Source organism: Heptranchias perlo, chromosome X, assembly GCF_035084215.1.
Source record: "Heptranchias perlo isolate sHepPer1 chromosome X, sHepPer1.hap1, whole genome shotgun sequence".
NCBI classification, from domain to species: domain Eukaryota; kingdom Metazoa; phylum Chordata; class Chondrichthyes; order Hexanchiformes; family Hexanchidae; genus Heptranchias; species Heptranchias perlo.
In genome coordinates, this window is record NC_090370.1 from 5,406,501 (window position 1) to 5,427,372 (window position 20,872).

The window sequence follows — 20,872 nt, forward strand, 5'->3', positions numbered from 1 at the left end:
ATTCTAGACAATACCTATTTATTATCTTGAGGGGAAAGTTCCACACAATTACCTTGCCAAAAATAATGTACAAATATTCTGGGAGTTTTGTTTATCACTCATTCCCATTATTCAGTCCTAGCCTACACCGACTATGCACTTTCCTCTTCTCCTCTCTTTTTTTTCCCCCCCTTCCCCCCACCCACCCACCCTGCCTGCCGTAGCACCAGAACCATTAAGTCCTATGGAGTATTTGATCATCTGCAACCTCAAGCCCTGTTTCCAACCAATTATTTATCACTTCCTTTTTGAAGGAATTGACACTGCATGTCTCTCTAGTTTTGCTTGAGATTTAATTTTAAACCCTTATCCTCTAGTTCTGCGCTTATGGTCTAATAATATGCTTGTGTATCAATCCCTAGCCATTTTAAAGACCAGGCTTATGTCACTATCTCCCAAAATCTTCTTTCGAATGAAAGAGTTCAGTTTTGCAAGTCTGTACTTCTAACTTCGACCCTTACTCCTGGAATTATCCTTGTCACTGTTCTCTGTACCCTCTGAGCGCATCAACATCCTTTTGAAAATTGAGTACTCAAAATGCATCTGAAACATGGATGCAGGTAATGATTTAATTGGTATTTACCTTTTTCTGTTCAGATTGTATTATGTGCTGGCTGACTCGACTCGGCCGTTGAGATCCAAGGATAATGCAACAGTATAAAATAAATACTTGAATTTATGTAATGCGTAATGTCGATGTCTTTTAAGTGCTTCACAATGGATTGCTTTTGAATTGATTATTCCGATTTATTTCCTAAATTACATTTGCTTTTGTATATTGTCAGTCCGATACAAACCTAACCAATTATTATAATATGCTAGTAACTAATGATAATTCGGTGCTCTAAATCCTGATTGTGTTACAATCATTAATCTTGAAATGTGGATGCCATCCACACAAGATATAGCAGAGGCTGAGTGACCTCTGAATTGTGAAGTGAATACCACTGTAACCACAGTTGATGGCCAGTCGGCTCGTACACTTGCTGCAGCTTAATCTAGTTTGTTCGTTGTCGCTGAGTTTCTTGGATAAATTTCCTCATAGCTTGCATTAATTCAACAAAATAAAACTGAAGTGTGGTCTGAAAAATCTTGCAATATATGTACAATAAAAATACTTATAGAGATTGGGGATTTTCTTCAATATATCCTGTAATGCGAGGTCTAGGTTCAGTTGATCCTGAGTGAGTAAATGGGCTGAGATGCAAGTGTTAGGCTTTTTTTAAAAAAACACTTTTTTTTAGAAATTCCAATCCAAGTATCTCCTTTCTTGGCAAACAAGCCACATGTTTATCTGCATTCTGCTGTGCTGGGTATAAAGAAATGTTTGCTAGTCCCTCACATCTCTAAGTGAGAACTTTATTCACCATTTAGAAATTTGAAGAGAATAGAGCTTTTTTTTTGAAGATGCCTTAACTGAAAAACAAGAGATTTTGAAAGCTACAAAGGGAATTCAGTGGCCCAGGATTGAATAGCTCAGTGGTTAAGCAGCCAGCATTAATGCATTGACTGGGTAAGCTGATCATTCTGATATAAAAGTTTGTCACTGGATTCATTTTCTTAAATAAAGTTCCTACTTATTATTTTCTGCAGAGCTCGTGAACACCAGCTCTGGTAACATTTGATGAAATTCAATGAAGGATTATTAATAGAATCACTGATGTCTAACATTATTGGGTTTTAAGTGTGCATGCTTTACTATGGCACCAGTCCAGTTTATTGTGCTTAGTTTCTGGGAAGTGGCTCTTCCTTCCCAGAGAGCTCTGTTTTTAACCCTTTAGCCCTTTTGTAATTAAGTCCATATTTAGCTGGCACCTCTATTGTATCATATTTATGTAATCAATAAAACCTTTTTATGTCTGTAAATGAGCTACATAGCGATGGGGAGGGGGGAGAGAAGTATTTGTGGTTGTACTTGCAATAGAACTACAGTACTTGGTTGAATTGGGGTTGGGGAGAAGAATAGTTTTTTTTTGAATATACTAACTACACTTTGAAAAAGCTAACTGCACTTTTGACTTTCCCACTTTGATCTCAACACAGTGCAGGTGAAGTGCAATTTTTTTTTGAAGTCCCAATAATAAATCAAATGTCAAACATAAATTGACAGCAGCTAGAAAATAGTGCCTTTCAAAATGGCTTATTATGAACAAAATGCATTTTAAAAGAAAAACACAAGGTTGAGTTGAACATTAAAGTGAAGAGTTGCTCACTGTTAGAATTCGAGGAAGTGAATTTTTTAAAACTACACTTCTGCTTTTAGATTTAAGAAAAAAAATTCCCATTCTTAATTTTGCAAAGAATTTCAGTAAATTTCTCAAGTTAAGCATAAAATGTGCATAAAATTTCTGGAAGGTATATTTTGAAGTATGTCTATCGGATGAGACATTTAAAAACCAAGGTCCTCACAAGTGTACGTTAAAGATCCCATGGCACTATTTGAGGAAGAGCAGGGGAGCTCTCTGTCCTGGACAATATTTATCCCTCAACCAACATCATCAAAACAGTTTATTTGGTCATTTATCTCATTTCTGTATGTGGGACCTTGCTGTGTGTAATTGGTTGCCGTATTTCCCTCCATTACAGCACTTCAGAAGTACTTTGTTTTCATGACCTCTGAACAGCCAACTGCTATATAAATGCAAATGCTTTCTTCCTTTAAAAATGCACTGTATTTTGGTGAAATTTTACATTAACTGAAAATTTAGGTTTTAGCCTCTGTATTGAGGGGGGAAAAAAAGCAGTTCTTCAAATGTAGCTGGGGAATTTTCCTCTATGCACAATTACTGGATTTGACTGAAACTTCCAAGCTTTTTAGTGATGGTTGCTGGTTACAGAGAGACCTAGGGATTCTCTCACACAAATCTTTAAACATGGCAGGCCAAGTTGATAAGGCTGTTTTTTTTTTAAAAAAGCATATGGGATCCTGGGCTTTATAAACAGAGGCATAGAGTACAAAAGCAAGGAAATTGTGTTAAACCTTTGTAAAACACTGGTTAGACCTCAGCCAGTGTATTGTGCCCAATTCTGGGCACTGCACTTTAGGAAGGATATCAAGGCCTTGGAAAAGGTGCAGAGGAGATTTACTAGAATGATACCAGGGATGAGGGACTTCAGTTACACAGAGAGGCTAGAGAAGCTTGGATTGTTCTCCTTAGAGCAGAGAAGGTTAAGGGGAGATTTAATAGAGGTGTTCAAAATTTTGATAGAGTAAATAAGGAGAAACTGTTTCCATTGGCAGGAGGGTCGGTTACTAGATATAGATTTAAGAAAATTGGCAAAAGAGCCAGAGGAGAGATGAGAATTTTTTTTACCCAGCGAGTTGTTATGATCTGGAATGCACTGCCTGAAAGGGTGGTGGAAGCAGATTCAAGAGTAACTTTCAAGAGGGAATTGGATATTTACTTGAAAAGGAAAAATTTGCAGGGCTATGAGGAAAGAGCAAGGGAGTGGAACTAATTAGATAACTCTTTCAAAGGGCCAGCACAGGCACAGTGGGCTGAATGGCCCCTTTCTGTGCTGTATGATTATATGAGATGAAATGTCTAATGATGTATTTCCAGAAGTGATCGAGTCAGATTGCCTGAAGGTCCCAGTGGAAACCTCTCCTCCTTTCTCCCCTCCTTCCCCCATGCCCCCCCCCCCAGCCACCCACCCCACTTGCTGTTACAATGTGGACCAGCTTCCATAGAACCTGAAACGGCACAAAATATGAAAACTGTGGTCTTGTGCGTGCACAGTTGTTTTGAAGTCGTAAATCATGGCTATTTTCTGGTTATGAAACATTTCTATTCCACTTATTGCCCCCCACCACCCACAAAAAAAACTGCATTGCAGAGCTGAAGGACAGGTTGAGACAGCTTGCTGGCAGTGAGAGAATATGGGCCTCTCCTTATGGTACTATTAATACTGTGTTTTGGTAGGTCTTGATGCTTTACTTGTTCTTACAGCACTTTTACAGTAGAAACGGGTAGGCCGTTCCGCCCCTCGAACCTGTTCGGCTATTCCGCGAGATCGTGGCTGATCTGTATCCTAACTCCATCCACTTGCCGTGGCTCCATATCCCTTAATACCCTTGACTAGCAAAAATCTATTGATCTTCGGTTTAAAATTATTAATTAAGCTAACATCTACTGCTTTTTGTGGGAGAGTGTTCCACACATTTCTACCACCCATTGTGTGAAGAAGTGTTTCCTAACGTGTCTCCTGAATGGCCTGGCTCTGATATTAAGGTTATGTCCCCTTGTCCTAGACTCTCTTCCCCCCACCAGCAGCAAATGTTTCTCTCTCTACCCTATCAATTCCTTTCAAAATCTTAAAAACATCAATCAAATCACTTCTTAACCTTCTTTTATATTCCAGGGATACAAGCCTAGTTTATGTAATCTCTCCTTGCAATCTAACCCTTGGAGCCCTGGTATCATTCTGGTGAATCTGCACTGCACTCCTTCCAAAGCCAATATATCCTTTCTAAAGTGTGGTGCCCAGAACAGTATTCCAGATGTGGTCTAACCAGGGCTTTGTATAGCTGTAGCAAAACCTCCCCCTTTATATTCTAGCCCTCTGGTTATAGAAGCTAACATTCCATTAGCCTTTTTGATTTTTTTTTTGTGCCCGACTACTATATTTTAGTCTCTTTGGACCTCCCCTGTTCCTAGCTTTTCATCATTTAAAAAAAAATACTCTGATCTATCCTTTTTTGGTCCAAAATAGATGACCTTGCACTTACCTGCATTGAAATCCATCTGCCACAGTTTTGCTCACTCGCTTAATCTATCAATGCCTCTTTGTAATATTATGCTCCAGAGTACATGACTTACTGTGCCACCAATCTTTGTGTCATCGGCAGACTTGCATATATGGCTCTCTATTGTGTTATCTAAGTCGTTAATAAATATAGTGAATATTTGAGGCTCCAGCACAGATCCTTTGGGACACCACTAGTCATTTCTTTCCAAATCGAATACATACCCATCATCCTTACTCTCTCTTCTGCTGCCTAACCAATCTCCTAACCAGGTCAATAATTTGCCTTCAATTCCATGAGCTTTACAGTCTCTTATGTGGAACCTTATCGAATACCTTCCGGAAGTCCATATAAACTACATCCATAGACATTCCCCTGACTACTACTTTAGTTATTTCCTCAAAAAATTCAATTAGGTTCATTAAACATGACCTACCATTACAAATCCATGTTGGCACTCTCTAATCAGCTCAAATTTCTCTAAGTGCTCAGTCACTCTGTCCTTAATTATAGATTCCAATAACTTCCCCACAACAGATGTTAGACTAACAGGTCTATAATTTCCTGGTTTCTCTCTCTCTCACCTTCCTTAAATAATGGAGTTACATTTGCAATTTTGCAATCTGAAGGGACAATAAGTGCTGCAAAAGGCAATAAACATCAATACTATACTTCTTCACTGGAAGCAAGAGGAATTTGAGCATGTAGGTGAAGATCCATCTTTTAAAGGTGTAACATGCTGTTTTAGACCCTTAAACATTGGTCTTGTAAGCCGATTCCAGAAGCCTAGCATCCTCGAGCTGACTCCTGTTTTTTATGCTGTTAAATCTGATTTTAGTAGACTGGCGGCAGACTTGTAGACCCAGTTTTACCTGTATCTACAAGTTTGCCGGTGGTCTAAAGAAACTGGATTTGACAGCATGAATGCCAGGCGATGATTCACAGATGCCAGGCGTCCAAAATCTAACTTGAGAGGACCAATATGAAAGTGGCTTTTAACTGCCCTTTGCCCTCCTGTTGTTTTGATCATAGAAGTGTCCACAGGGAATCTTTTCTTGTCTCTATCTCTTCTGAAGATGGTGTACAGATCCACAGGCGATGGTAGCAGCAACCCCCTCCAGTATCTTGCTAAGTGCCCATTAATTCTTGTATGAGCCCGAACAGTGAGTGTCTGGGGGCCACTTCGCTTAACATCCACACGTATGCACTTTCAACAGTGTCACTGCATACCGGTTGAAGTGAAGCGAGAAGTCTGGATGATTTCTCCCCTCCCTAGCTGGGGCATGCAGAAGACAATTATAGTCTGCTGCCCTAACTCAGCAGAAACCAAGGACTGAACCTGTGACCTTCCTGTTCTATTTAATTCCGTGTCGCACCAGGTAGTGATTTTTTTTAACCCTCTGAATTATTGGTGGAACTCCCTAGGGAATGAACCATTTAAAAAAAAATGCTGTGCAAATGGAGACTTTCACGAGTTAACATTTGTTCTCTGATTCTACTGTCTGCCAGGAGAAATTTATAGACTATTCTTTTCAACTTGTTTTTCTTAGAAATCTAATTCAGTCTTGGTGGAGTCTCTTGTTTGCTGTGAGGTGGTAAATTTACACGAGCAATGATAAAGGGTCAATTGCTGGCATAACTGGTTAGCTTTGAAAGCGAATTTTTAATTGTAAAAATGACTTCACAGGTCTTTAGTTTTCTTTTCAGTGTTATAGCGCTGCTGATTTTCAACATTTTCTTGAAAAAAAGTTTGTAAAATCCATTTTGTTTAATGTACGAGGTGTATTGGGGAGGATTATAAATCTCATCGTACACAGATATGTTTTTGCTCATGAAGGATTTATGCAGTTAGTACCATCATTGAAATGGGAATTCAGGCTTCTGGACAATTCTTTTCTTTTGAATGTTCAGTCAGTGAAGCTAAAAAGGAAAAGAAATTAGGTTTATCAGTGGCAGTTCATTCAGCTATTATGTCCCTGTCTCTGGAATTCCTTTCCAAAATCTCTCTCTCTTTCCATTTCTTAAACCTCTTTAAAACCCTTATGCTTTTACCACCTCGCCTTTACCTCTGTTTTCCCCATTCCTTTTTCTTTCTTAATGAATGTCCACCTCTATGTAAAGAGCTCCTGAGATGATAATGATGCCTACTCTGTGCAGAGCACTATATATAAATGTAAGCTGTTCCATGTGCTCTAAAAAGAAGTCTCTATCTGATTGAAGCTGTACAACATAAACCCCTGAAAAATGGGTCACAACTTCAATGCACAGAGATGAGTGTAGGGCAGTAATTTAGCTCATTAATTCTGGGGAGCCATAGAAACTTTATGAATATTAGCACCTTGGGATTGTTTTTACAGTCACTTATTCCTTGTAGTTTATTTAAATTTTACAATATGTTTTGGCATTGTAGAGGACATAACATTTTTGAAAAGAAAAATGTACACCTCAAGTCTGAGACTTAATTGAGGAGCAGAAGATTGTTCAATCTGGCGCTCTTGCAGATAATCAAGAACCTGTATGGAGTTTCCAGTGAGTAAAATAATATTGACATGGTGCCAAAGGTACGTGGCATCGTAACTGGTATAACAAGGTTTCCCTTCCTTCAGAATATGGAAAAACGTGCAACTTAGCTTAATTTAATGTGATTGGAAAAAAAATGCTGTTGCATGTAAGAATTTCTGTATGTTAGAAATGTAGTACATCTGATGTGTATTTGGTTTGTGACAGTGGAACACCTTACTGGCATAAATTTCTACAGTTGATTTAAACAAAATCCTGCAATGCGGTGGTGATTTGCGTTATAATTTGGTTTATCAGTGGCAGTTCATTCAGCTATTATGTCCCTGTCTCTGGAATTCCTTTCCAAAATCTCTCTCCAAAACCTGAACATTCAAAAGAACTGCATAAAATAGCTTTCCTTTCAACTTTTTTTTTGTCATTCTAGAATTTTTTGTTTATCTGACATTCTCTGAAGAATGGATTCAAATTTTAAATGATCAAAAATAAACCTCACCTGGAACTTCCCCTCAGTCAGAACTTGGTGGCGTGCAGTGAGCCTGAAGCGACCACGTTGTGGTGAAGCTGACATTTAAACTGTGTGCAACCAAAGAGTTGCAGATTTAAAGATTGAATATCTTTTTGTGGCTTTCAAAAAATAAAGCTGTGTGCTCTAGAAAATGCGCATTAACTTTTCTTCAATTAGACTTTTTGGATGTCTTAAAATTATCGCAAGGAACCACAGAAGATCCCATAATAAAATATATTTTTCCCGCCCTCATTCAAAAAGGTGGGAAGACATGCAGTTTATAATACAGATGAGCTCAGTTGGGTGAATCAAAATTCAGAAATCCGGTTTTTATCTTCCTCCCCCAACCAGCTACTACATAGGCTACCCAAGTTATAGTTGGATTCCTCTAGATTTCTGTAGTATTGTCAGGTATGTATGCCATATTTTTCCTTGTAAAATGTAACTTAAAGGTGCGCTTAACACAACAGTTTACATCACTTCAATCTGAAAACCGTTGCTGTGAACAGGATGAATATGAAAAATTTCAATTGAGTCCATTTTAATCCTGAAGACATATTGATGCTTTTTGTACCAATAAATGGCAAAAGTCTTTTTGCAGCTTTTCAAAGAAATGCATCATGTTTGTAACTTTCTAACAAAAGTTGTGACGTATAGGCAGTTTTTGCTAATTTATTCCCCCCCCTCCCCCCTACCGCCACACCAATAAAATGCTGGATATTTTTAAGGTGATTAATCAGTAAAAACTAATTCTCCTCCTGGATTTTTCATCGTTTTCTTACAAAAAATCAGGTCTGCAGATGTATGCATGTCGAATCCGTGGTGTCTGTATGCATGCCATATGTGCCGCGCTGACATTACAGATGTGATGTATACACATCTCTACTCAATTTTCAGCAGGAAAGGAAATGAAGGCTGTGTAATTTGGATTTTTTTTAAAAAGGGGACCTTGATCAACTTTACCAGGTATTGCCTTGAGGACAGCAAACTTTATACTGCAATGAATGTTAGTCTTTCATTCCTAGTTAGGTATGAAGCAAGGACAGCAGCACACTGACAGGTTCTACACTGATAGTTGCCTGAAAACCGAGATCATTAATCAGAGGCCTACTCAGGCCACATACCCAGGCATTGCTTACTAAAAGCAAGATCAGAACTGTTTCTCTTTTTTCCCCCACCCCCGGCCTAATTTCCAACAATTGTGATTATCCCACCATCATAAAGCTATAACAGTAAATATGGTTGAACTTGAAACTTGAATTTTAATTTTTTAAAAAAGCCATCTAAGGTTTGGGAGAATCTGGCGAGCCCCACAAAAGTGGTGTCCATGAATTGTATGTATACTTGTGGGTTATCACTTAGTTTGACTGTATCTTTAAGTCCCTTGCTTAAGTTTTAATGCTGTTTGTTTTTATTGATTTACGTAGGTTTTTTTAAGAGTCCAATTTTTCCTACTGATTTTTCTCCTGGACTTTTTAATGCAAAAATAAGCCTAAAAAGAATTTTTTTTAAAATTGGCAATAAAACCAATGTTAAAGATCCATAAGTATTACTTAATTTGAAGTATTCTCAGAATTTAAATTAAATTTAGTGCTGAAATGTAAAGGACTACATGTTTTAATATAGAATTAAATGCCATGAAACCATGGAGCATCAAAGTAAAGTAGTTTTAATGGTGGTCCAACGAGTTTGCTTTAAAATGGGTATTTGTGTTCAAAATAGGGAACAGAATAAAGAAACATTTTGATCAGCATTCCAAGTTGCGAACAAGCACTTTAATCTGATTATATAAAATACTTTTGCATGGGAAAGGTTCTATTTATTAGAATTGCAGTACAATAACTTTGTATTAACCTTTAGTGTAATAAAACATCCCAAGATGCTTCACAAAAGGGGGCACAGCCAAGTGGTAGTTGAAGAATTAGAGTTGATTGAATTTAAGGAGACTTTAAAGGTGGGAGGGAAGTTCCAAGATGAAGAGGTTTAGGGAGGGAGTTCCAGAGAGCAAGACCTAGATGTCATCAAGTGAGGAACATTGGTGGGTTGTGGGAGGATGGAGATGGGGCACAGGATGCCAGAGTGGAAGGACTGTAAGGCACAGGCTGGAGGAAGTTGTGGAAATGGGGTAGGATGCAGCAATGGCGGGTTTTATAAATGAGGTTACAGGGATTTGGGAGTCAGTGGAGGTCAGTGAGGATGGGGTATTCGATGAGCGTGACATAGTGTAGGACAGGATGTGGACAACATGAGCTTTGGAGGAGTTGAAGTTTGTGTAGAGAGGAACTTGGGAGGCTGGTAACGAGGACATCGGAGAAGTCGTGTTGAGATAATGAAAATTTCTATAAGGGTTGCAACAGTGTTGGGGGGGTGGTGAGGCAGGCAATGTGGCAGAGGTGAATATATGCAGTCTTCGTGATGGATAGGATAGGTTTGAAACTTGTATTTATTGTTTGTGGCAAACGAGTATAAAATTTTCATTGGCATAAACATTATTTTGAACCGAAAGCCTGTTTTTTTTCCAAAGCTAGTTGGTTTAGCTTGAAAAATCTATGCAATGGTGCACGTCGAATGCCAGATTGTAATTCCAACAACAGCAAATGGCTGTTGATGAGTTAAGTGCTCTCTTCATACCCTGGTTGCACCAAGAGTATGAGCATGTTTTGTCACGAGGTTACTGTAATTCCATTGAAGGATATACACTTCAAATGGGAAGGATGCAGGTTTGTGCACGTAATTTCTCCACAGAGTAAGTTCCAGATTTTTGTGCTATGTTGGGATAAGATGCTAAGTGGAGGCAAGTCACTGTCACCATAGAGAAAGGCAATGATTCCCCTTAGGGCTGCTGGTAATTAGCACTGAGTGGCTGACTTGATCGTGGCATTTGTAGAGCTCTATGAATAAATTGCCCGCTTGCCCCCTTGTATAGGGAATGGTGTGGTGCATAAGGCCCTAGTCGAGGATGAAAATACATTTTAAAAAAATGTTAATATCTAGCCCATATTTCTAAATGTTTCCTTTGCCTTTTTTAATATTGCTGAAATATTTTTAAGTAGCTAAAGCATTTCCACTTTACTGAAGAGTGGTACACTTCTTTTAAACCCTAGTAATTTCCAACCTGAAAAGCTGGATAGTGAGTCAGTCAGACAGCAGCCTTTGATTACGTGGAATTGTGCTTTGCCATTCAACTGTTATTACAGTTCAACTCCTTCATTGCAAAGTCACTTGTTGCATTTGAAGCAGCTGCACATTGCATAGAGACACAGTCTAAAAGTATCCATTGTACTACACGAGCAAGGAGACAAGTGCACATCATGTTGAACCCCAGCATTAACCCTGTAAGTACCGAATCTTTCATTTACAGATTTTAAATTCTAGGAGGAATGTGCTAAGTTATACTGTACCATGTTCTCTGTACAGCTGAAATTTCTGAAGTTCAGATAGATCTGAACTTTCATGTATTCCATAATTTGTTCAAAGTATTTTTTAAAAAATGACTTTGGATTAAACTAAAGAATTTTATTTTAAGGTTAGTTTTAAATATTCTACCTAAAAATAATTTTATCCTCCAGAATTTCTGTTGTGTAATTTAATTAAATTGTAATTGTCAGAGCACTCCAACAAGAGTATTTCTCAATGCTATTTCAGTTAAATGGTTGGTTTCTATCAATTTCCCTTGCTGTCGCTACAGTTTCAATTTAAAAACTGATTCCTGATGGGAAAGAATTGCTGCTGGGTTAAATAATTCCTCTAACTTTGCTGTTGGCTCCACTTAATTGAATACTTGATAAAAATAATCACTCAAGTGAGTAAAACCTGAAAAATTGGAAGCATTTTCTGTTTGACGTGTGTGCTAACACCTGTTAACTGAGTAATTTTAACTTTCTTGTTGCTCACTTTTATACATTTTAGCAGGTTGGCAGCTGAATTCAAATTTAAATGCAACAAAGCAGCTAAGCCTTGGTTGTAACAAGTTTTTTTTTATAAATGTTTTGCATTTAGTTCCTAATAAGCAATTCTTTCTTAATCTGTTCCTGTTGTGTATACACAAACCTGCGTCTAAGCCATGCAGTCTGCTTGTGGGGAATGAGCAGAACAGTGCTATAAATTTATTTTTTCCCTTTTTTTAAAATCCTTGATCACTTAATGCTTACACAGGTTTGAGCATGTATCAATTTTCATTGTTTTGAGTGTGGAAACCGGCTTGTCACTTAACTGGAGTAACAACATTTTTATGCTCTTCTGAAGATGCAGTACTCATGTTGGTGTCCAATCCATGGTTGCTCGTAGCCGTCGAGTACCTTACCTTTTGTAGTAACCTTTCATATGCGAGCCTGGACGGTGAATATTAGCAGGCTAGTCAACAGTGGAGTGTATCAAAGTCAAAGCCGCTGCTGTTCTTGCTTAAAGTCCGCACGCGCTTTTCAGCAGGATAGTAAAACAGAGTGGGAACCCTGGCTGATTTATTCCCCCCCACCCTCAGCGCAGGGACGTCGACCAATTTTAACACCAACTAAGATCAGCTAACTCAACAGACTGGGAATCAAACTTGATACCATCTGGTCTGCATGACTCAGTATTACAACTTTTTCAAACAAATTTCAGATTTCTTAAATGTTTGGAATGAATTTGTTTTCTGTATTTTTGCACTTTTTCATCCCCTTCTCTCTCCACCCACCATAATAAATGGAAGAGAAATAGCTGTAGTGAATCAGGAGTACTCCCTGCTCATCTTTGAATAGTGCCACGGGAGCTTCAACACCCATCTGAATCTGAACAGACAAATAGGGCCTCTGTTTTAACATCTCATCTGAAAGATGGCCTTCAACAGTGCATTCTAGTTACTGCACTGGAGTGGGGCTTGAACCCACAACCTTCTGGCACAGAGGTGAGAACGCTACCAAATGAACCAAACTGGCACATGTATGAAGCAATGACTTGTGATTGGGATTCTTCCAAGTAATTTAAGACGAGGTTGTATGAACGGCAGAGACAACTGTCCAGATTGGTGAACCGATCAAGTTTGGGTTGCAAATTGAGGTAGCTATCCCTGACTGCACATCAGGACCTCTAGATTATTCTCTTCGTGGAGGGGGTTCTGACCGATGGTAGCTTTGCACCATGAGCATTTATATACATTGACTGTTTGAACCTGTGGTTCCTCAAGGTATGGAACAAAATGATGATTGTAACTATATATCATTGGGATGAAGCTAAACTTATTTCATGATCTAAATCCAGTACTTGTCCCTAATTAGTTAGTAGATGAACAATCTAGTAGGCTACGGCACTTTTACATTTGGCGCTCCTAGGTTGGGTTGTGGGAAACTGATAGCAGCTTCCCATGCTTAAATTGCTAAAACTGGCTTCCTTATGCCGATGATAGATTCATAGACCCGTGATAATTTAGGTCTGTGACTCTGCCGGTAGGATAGGAAGCTGGTTTTACCAGTGTAGATGCAGAGAACTGGTTCACGAATGTAGGACTCCCGTGACCTGAACTGTCGAAGCGTGAAATATGAAAGTGCCTTTAATTCTACTAGAAGAATTGCCATCAAATGATTCTCGAGTGATTGAAACCAGTTATTGCAGAGGTAGTTTTTCTGTCTGCTGCTTAAAATCCAAAGCCTCTTTCTTTCACGTTTTGTTTAAATGCTGAAAATCAAGATCAGTCCTGCTTTTGCCCATTCTGTTCCTCCAGGATTTTTTTTCTTCCTTTGCTAAGTTTGACTTAATTCAGTTGTGGAGTTTATGCTTTTCTTTCCATAATTCCTTTCCCTGCACTTCCATTTCCCCCTTGCCCTGCCCAAAAAAAAGTAACTGACACTGAGGGGTGATTTTAAACCCCAAGAACGGATGGGTTGGAGGCAGGTGGGAGTTGAAAATAGCTGTTTTTTTGGTCATGACCGCAACCCGGCTTTATTTCCGGGTTTAACGTCGGCACTTAAAAGTACAATTTTTCCACTGGGAATGCAAAGTTGGAAAATTTTGCGGTTGCAACCCAAAAAAAAAACTATTTTCAACTCCCACCCACCCGTTCTTGGGGTTTAAAATCACCCCCTGAGAGTGGGCAGCCATTATAATTAACTTAACACCTTCTGATACTTTTGGAGTGAAATATTGGCTTAGAATTAGCTGGAACAGGGCATCTTGCAGCGTGCTCAGTTAGTCACTCACTCTCCCTCACCCTTCAGCTCAAAAATTTTTGCACTGGAAATGCGAGCTGATAACAAGGACAACGGGGCATCTGGGACCTTGGTGAACGACGGGACCAACAGTCTATCTCCTTAACCAATGAGATTTAAGGATTAAGAAAGAAACAGAGGAACGATGGAGAAGGAAATAGGGTGAATTAGAGTCAAACCAGGTACAGAAAGAGAGGGAAAGAAAGATTGGATTAAGAGAGAGAGAAAAAAAGAGACAAAAGTAAGGAAAAAAATGTAATTTTAAATTTTTTAAAAATTTCTTAAGAACAATTTACTACCTGCAGGAATGAGACTCTACAGTTTCAATTGTTCCCTTTCTGGGCTGGAGAGGCTGAGTGGCATTGCGGGAACATAAATCGCATCATTAAAATAGTACTTTTGCCATCATTTCTCTTTGTCCTCAGTGTCTGAAACTTAGTAGTCTTCACTATAATAGCAACCTATTTTGTTTTTATAAATAAGGGTAATGCTAAACCTAACAAATCATTGGTTAGGCTGCAGTTCGAATATTGTCCAGTTTAGGTGCCTTACTTTAGGAAGAATGTCGAGGCCAAGCGTATAAAAGTGACATGGGATGTCCTTAAAAAGGATACAGGAAGAAAATGTGCGCTTGAACTGTGCTTATATCACATTAAGACCCATGTGAGTGGCGCAATTCCTGTCGCGTGGGTCTTGCACAGCCAGCTGCAGTCAGAAAGTAAATTGATGTACTGATGATGCCAGTCATAGTGAATAAGTCATAGCACGATATAAAAGCAGCTTTGGGTTTCCTTGGCCAACAGCCCAGTAAATCCTTGCAAGTTAACTTTTCAATTGTAGCTGGCTGCACTGGACCTGTGTGTTTGGAGCCAGCGCCTCTAGCATCGGCTTAACACAATATGACAACAGTAACCAGCTGGTAATACCTTCCCATTGTGGATTGCTTTGTCGTTGAATTGGACATCCTGATCTTACACTTGGGACTGGGCCAATCCAGGTTTTGTGCCTGTAGACACTAAATTACCAGCCCAACCCATGCATTTTTCTCTCCTGACAGAAAATGGTCAATGCAGATTGACTGTTTGGCTTCACCCTATTGTAAATCTGCTTCAGCACACAAGTCAAATCCAAGGCTTGGAAGTAAATTGTACTCTGAACTGAGGCTGGAATAAATTAAGTTTTAATCTACCTGACAATGTGGAGGATTGCCCAGGTATGTCTTGTACACAAAAAAAACAGGATAATCTAACCCAGCCAATTAACACCCTATCTGCCTCCTCCCAACCATCAGTAAAATGAAGGAGTCATCAATAGTACCATCAAGTGACACCTACTGACCAATAACTTGCTCACCAATGTTCAGTTTGGGTTCTACTAGAACCACTGCTCCAGACCTCATCGCAACCTTGATCTCATTGAAGTCAGTGAGAATTGGGGGAAAACTCCAGTGGCTGGAGTCATACCTAGCACAAAGGAAGATGGTAGTGGTTGTTGGAGGCCAATCATCTCAGCCCCAGGACATCACTGCAGGAGTTCCTCAAAGAAGCATCCTCGACCAAACATCTTCAGCTGCTTCATCAATGGCCTTCTCTCCATCCGAAGATCAAGAGTGGGGCTGTTCGTTGACTATTCCACGGTGTTCAACTCCATTCACAACTCCTCCGATAATGAAGGAGTCCATGACAACCTATAAAGCGACCTGGATAGTATCCAGGCTTAGGCTGACAAGCAGCAGATAAAATTTGCGCCACTTAAGTGCGAGGTAATGACCATCTCAGACAAGAGAGAGTGTAACCAGCTCCCCCAACTATCAACGGCACCACCATTGCCAGGTCACCATTGACCAGAAGTTTAACTGGACCAGCCATATCAACGCTGAGGCTGGATACTCTGTGAGGAGTGGCTCACCTCCTGTCCCCTCAAAGCCTCTCCACCTTCTGCAGGTCTCAAGTCCGCAGTACTCACCACTTAACCTGGATTGGTGCAGCCACAACAACGCTCTAAGCTTGATACCATTCAGGGCAGAGCAGTTTGCTTGATTGGCGGCCCTGCTACTGGACTCAGTAATGACCACGAGCACTGTGACTGCAGAATCTACAATCTACAAGATTAATTGCAGCAACTCTCCAAGGTTACTTTGACAGCATCCCCTGTGACCTCTACCACTGAGAAGGACAAAAGCAACAAAGTCTTAGAAGTCATAATCTCCAAGTTGCCCTCCAATTCACACGTACTTGGGCATACATCGATGTTCCTGTGTTGTTGCTGGGTCAATATTCTAGAATTCCGTACCTAACTCCATTGTGGGAGTACCATCAGCACAAGAACTACAGTGGTTCAAGGAGAAAGCTCACCATCACCATCACCACCACTGCCTCAGGGCAAGTAGGGATGGGTAATGATTGCCAGCATTGCCTACATCCTGAAAACATTTTTTTAAACTGGCATTGTGCCTAAAGATACTTGAGTTAAAATACTGGCTAAGTTGAAGCATTGGTAAGATGGATTGTTGAAATCCTAGCAAGCTCTTAGAAAGTGCTTCTATGAAAAAGCCACAGTTCTTCCCTAGAAAACACTGGCAACATGTCAACGGATATTTCTGTGGGTTTAAAGAGTAAACTTTCTGAACCACTATAAAAATGCCACTCGCCTCAATATATAGCCTTCATCTCTGATTAGTATTCATTTGTGGTTTTCAAAACAACCTTCTTGGCATTATTTAGGTGGTTCAAATTAGGAAAAAAATGAGGCTCTAAGGTGGTTGCATCTTAAGTGATAAGTAATTGATTTATTTTAGGATGACTAACTTTTAGATGTACTAAATCTACAGAATGTTTTCACTTTCAGACTGCCTACCTAATGTTTGATGCTTAAAGTTTTCAAATAGACGATCTTTCAGTCAGACACAGACAGATTGATTAAGCACTAAGTAACTAACTTTGTAGAGGAGAATTTAATCCGTACTGTTTTCAAAAATGACTGAAATGCTCCCGATATTTGAGACGATTATAATGTTTTATAAATCCAGTTTAATTTTATGCATGCTAATTAATGCCCCTTCTGAGAAGTACATCAAATTAGAACTGCTTATATTTTATAGAGTTCTTTTTCACTGCTTTTTTGGGCTGGGTTTGACAACTGGTCTAATCTTAGTACAATAGCTTGTGTTATTCAGGGTATGCTTTAAAACTGCATATTACCAGACACCAATAAGAAAAGAGGCACCTGACATACATACTTGATCTTAACATGGAATTCCAAGGGACTCGCTTAGTTCCCATTTACTCCCATTATAAAAAAATTCAAATGAACCCAATTGCTTTCCATTACATTGAGTCCATTAAAATGTTATCATTCTCTTTCCCCCCCCACTTTTTTTAAAAAAACAATACTGGATATAATTTATGATCCAAGCATAAAATGTTCCTCAAATTTTTATTTGCATGACATACAGAATTTTGTAATTTTTTTTGTTTGCTTCTGACCTTTTTGTGTGTATCTGTATTTAATGTAATGAATGTGGATTTAGTTCCAGCGTGAGTGATTAGTAAGCACAGGTAAAAACATTTTAAATCCCAGTTAGCCGTTCATTGGGATTCAGATGCACAATGCAGCTTATTTCAGATCGTGGTACACTCTTGGCTATATGTACTGTTGGGAGACTAATGAGTGGGCAGGCCATGTAGGTTCTTGAAATTTTTGTTAATGGACTACTTAAGCAGTAAATTTAGGAGAACTAAAGTACTGTATTTTGGTATTTTGGTATTTTCATAAAATGTTTGTGTTGAAGAGGCTTTGAATTGATGCATACGCTTACTTATGCAACATATGCACAAAGAATCCCATCAGCTTGAGGGATGTTAATTCTGGTTACAGGCCAGGCTTTTTTCCAGCACTGTTCTCGTGTTCACCGTTTCCGTAAACAGTCTTTTATGAACCTAAACCTGTGTCTCTCTTCTCTGATGGATATGGGTTAGCATAGCTCTTGTTCAACAATTAACCATGAGTCACGGTAAATCGCCTAGTGGAGAATATTTGGGGATGTCCATTGTGTTCTCATATTGCCTTGGAAGGTGGGAAAATAACATGCTGCTAGACTGTTACTTGCACACTAAGGGTATTTGTCCAGACTTACTTACAAATAGAATTACACACAGAAGCGGAAAGATCGGCAACATAGGGATACAGTACAATAACCAGGGGCTCGTCAAGGTCATTCTATTATGAGGGGTAGGTGACACTTTTGCAGTTAACAGAAGTGGTCCCTCAAACATAAAAGTTTGAAAAGCCACTAATATGAGGAATAGATGTATAACATTTGTTTTTCTTTTACTTTCCAGCACAGCACTTTGAAAATGGACATAGAAGACTGCAATGGTCGTGGATACATTTCAGGTATGGGAAAAGTGTACTTTTATCTTTCCAAGTGTCAAAACCATTTTTTGCTTCCCAAAACATTTTGACTTCAACTTGCCATCTCATGGAGCAATTGGTTTCTTTTCCAACTTTGCAAAAAATCCTAAAATATCCTACGTACAATGCTTAATGTGATGATTCAATGTACTTCTATTTTGCTGATTTTTGTGCTTCTCAAGGTGAGGAATGTCACTACTGAGGAATGGAATATTGGGGTGCCCAGTGTCTGGAGGAGGTACTCCGTTGACGGGTGCCGTGTCGGTTAGATGTGTGCAAAAGCCCCAACTTCAAAAGCACCCTGTACTGTGTTTTTGGTTAAGGAAGTTGAACTTGCTCATTACAGTGGCTAAGGTCTCTGGTTTGATTCCTTGTCTGATTTAGCTCCGCTCAACTGGGACAGCTTTGGGATTCTACAATTAGCTGTAGAATCCCAGGGAAGGGAAAATCAGCTTGGGTTCCTGCTTCTGATCACTATATAGCAACCCCTACAGGAAGTGGGCTTGTGTGAATCCTTGGTGAAGACCATCTCCCTCAGCTTCACATTCAGTTAGCATGTCAGCACTTGCTGTTGAGTCTCCTGCATAAATAAGGAGACACATGAATAATAATTGCCCTCTGTGGAATTGTATTCTAACGAAGGAATTGACTCTTTTCAGGAAGGGAAAAGGGAAGTTTAGTTTTAGCATTCTGTAATTGAGCATTGTCGTGCATCCATGGCAATATGAGTTTCTTGCCTCAAGAAAAATTAAGTTCTGGAATGTTATCACTAAATTCTAAAACAACCTTTAAAAATTTGGTTAATAAGGAGCTCGAACATACGAATTAAGAGCAGGAATAGGCCGTTCGGCCCCTCAAGCCTGCTCTGCCATTTGATAAGATCATGGCTGATCTGATTGTGACCTCAGCCCTACTTTCCCATCTACCTACTATAACCTTTGACTCCCTTGTTAATCAGGAATCTATCTAATTCAGCCTTAAAAATATTCAATGACTCTGCCTCCACCGTGCACTGGGGAAGGGAGTTCCACAGACTCATGACCCTCTGAGAGAAAAAAATTCTCCTCATCTCTGTCTTAAATGGGAGACCCCCTTATTTTTAAACTGTGGCTGCTAGTTCTCATCTCTCCCACAAGGGGAAACATCCCCTCAGCATCTACCCCTTCTAGTCCCCTCAGGATCTTGTATGTTTCAATAAGATCACCTCTCATTCTTCTAAACTCCAGTGTATACAGGCCCAACTTGTCCAACCTTTCCTCATAAGATAACCCCCCACATCCCAGGAATCAGTCGAGTGAACCGTCTCTGAACCGCCTCCAAAGCAATTATATCCTTTCTTAAATAAGGAGACCAAAACTACACACAGTATTCTAGATGTGGTCTCACCAATGCCCTGTATAACTGTAGCAAAACATCTCTACTTTTATATTCCATTCCCCTTGCAATAAATGACAACATTCCATTTGCCTTCCTAATCACTTGTTGTACCTGCATACTAACTTTTTGTGATTCATGTACTAGGACACCCAGATCCCTTTGTACCTCCAGAGTTCTGCAATCTCTCTCCATTTAAATAATATACTGCTTTTCTATTCCTCCTGCCAAAGTGGACAAGTTCACATTTTCCCACATTATGCTCCATCTGCCAAATTTTTGCCCACTCACTTAACCTATCTATATCCCTTTGCAGACTCCTTATGTCCTCGTCACAACTTACTTTCCTACCTATCTTTGTGTCATCAGCAAATTTAGCAACCATACATTTGGTCCCTTCATTGATCTAGATTGTGAATAGTTGAGGCCCAAGCACTGATCCCTGTAGCACTCCACTCGTTATATCTTGCCAACCTGAAAATGACCCATTATGCCTATGTTTCCTGTTAGCTAACCAATCCTTTATCCATGCTAATATGTTACCCCCTACAACATGAGCTCTTATTTTGTGTAGTAGCCTTTGATGTGGCACTTTGTCAAAAGCCTTCTGGAAATCTAAGTACATCTCATCCACAGGATCCCCTTTATCCACATTGCTTGTTACTTCCTCAAAGAACTCTAATAACTTAGTCAAAGTTAGAGAAATTTTCTTGTCAATAAGTACAACTTCTTGTGTGAAAATATGATTTTGCAAAGAGATACTCCACTCTCATTGGAAATTTTTAGTTCCCTAATAGCTCAGTGATTAGTTGAGTTTTACAGAAGTCTACACTGAGTTAACTGATTTCAGCTGGTGCACTGTAATTGACCTCCATGCCACTGGGCTAGGGAGGGGACAAATCGTCCAAGACTTTTGCTCTTAACTTCCATACAGTGACTCCTGCTGGAAGTGTATGTATGTGGGTGTCGGGATATGACTCGGCTGTGATGTCTTCCTCAGTTGAATAGCCAGCTGACACTTTGTCAAGTCTGATATACGAATAATTGCCACTTGGGCGAGGTACCACAGGGTGCCTTGCATCTGCGGAGCCG

At 39.5% G+C, this 20,872-nt stretch overlaps 1 protein-coding gene across 7 annotated transcripts in view; it reads left to right on the plus strand.

Annotated features, from left to right (window-relative positions):
* The window catches only part of ikzf4 (IKAROS family zinc finger 4), a 146,344-nt gene that overhangs the window by 36,998 nt on the left and 88,474 nt on the right, over positions 1 to 20,872 (plus strand). For 3 of the 7 annotated variants that reach the window (XM_067976600.1, XM_067976599.1, XM_067976597.1), the window contains exon 2: positions 18,334 to 18,388. In XM_067976600.1, coding sequence (XP_067832701.1) covers positions 18,349 to 18,388 — 40 coding nt within the window. In that variant the 5' untranslated portion in view covers positions 18,334 to 18,348. Of the gene's footprint in view, positions 1 to 10,994; positions 11,147 to 18,333; positions 18,389 to 20,872 lie in introns of those variants that run through there. The other 4 variants (XM_067976594.1, XM_067976595.1, XM_067976598.1 and 1 more) reach the window with 2 other exon arrangements.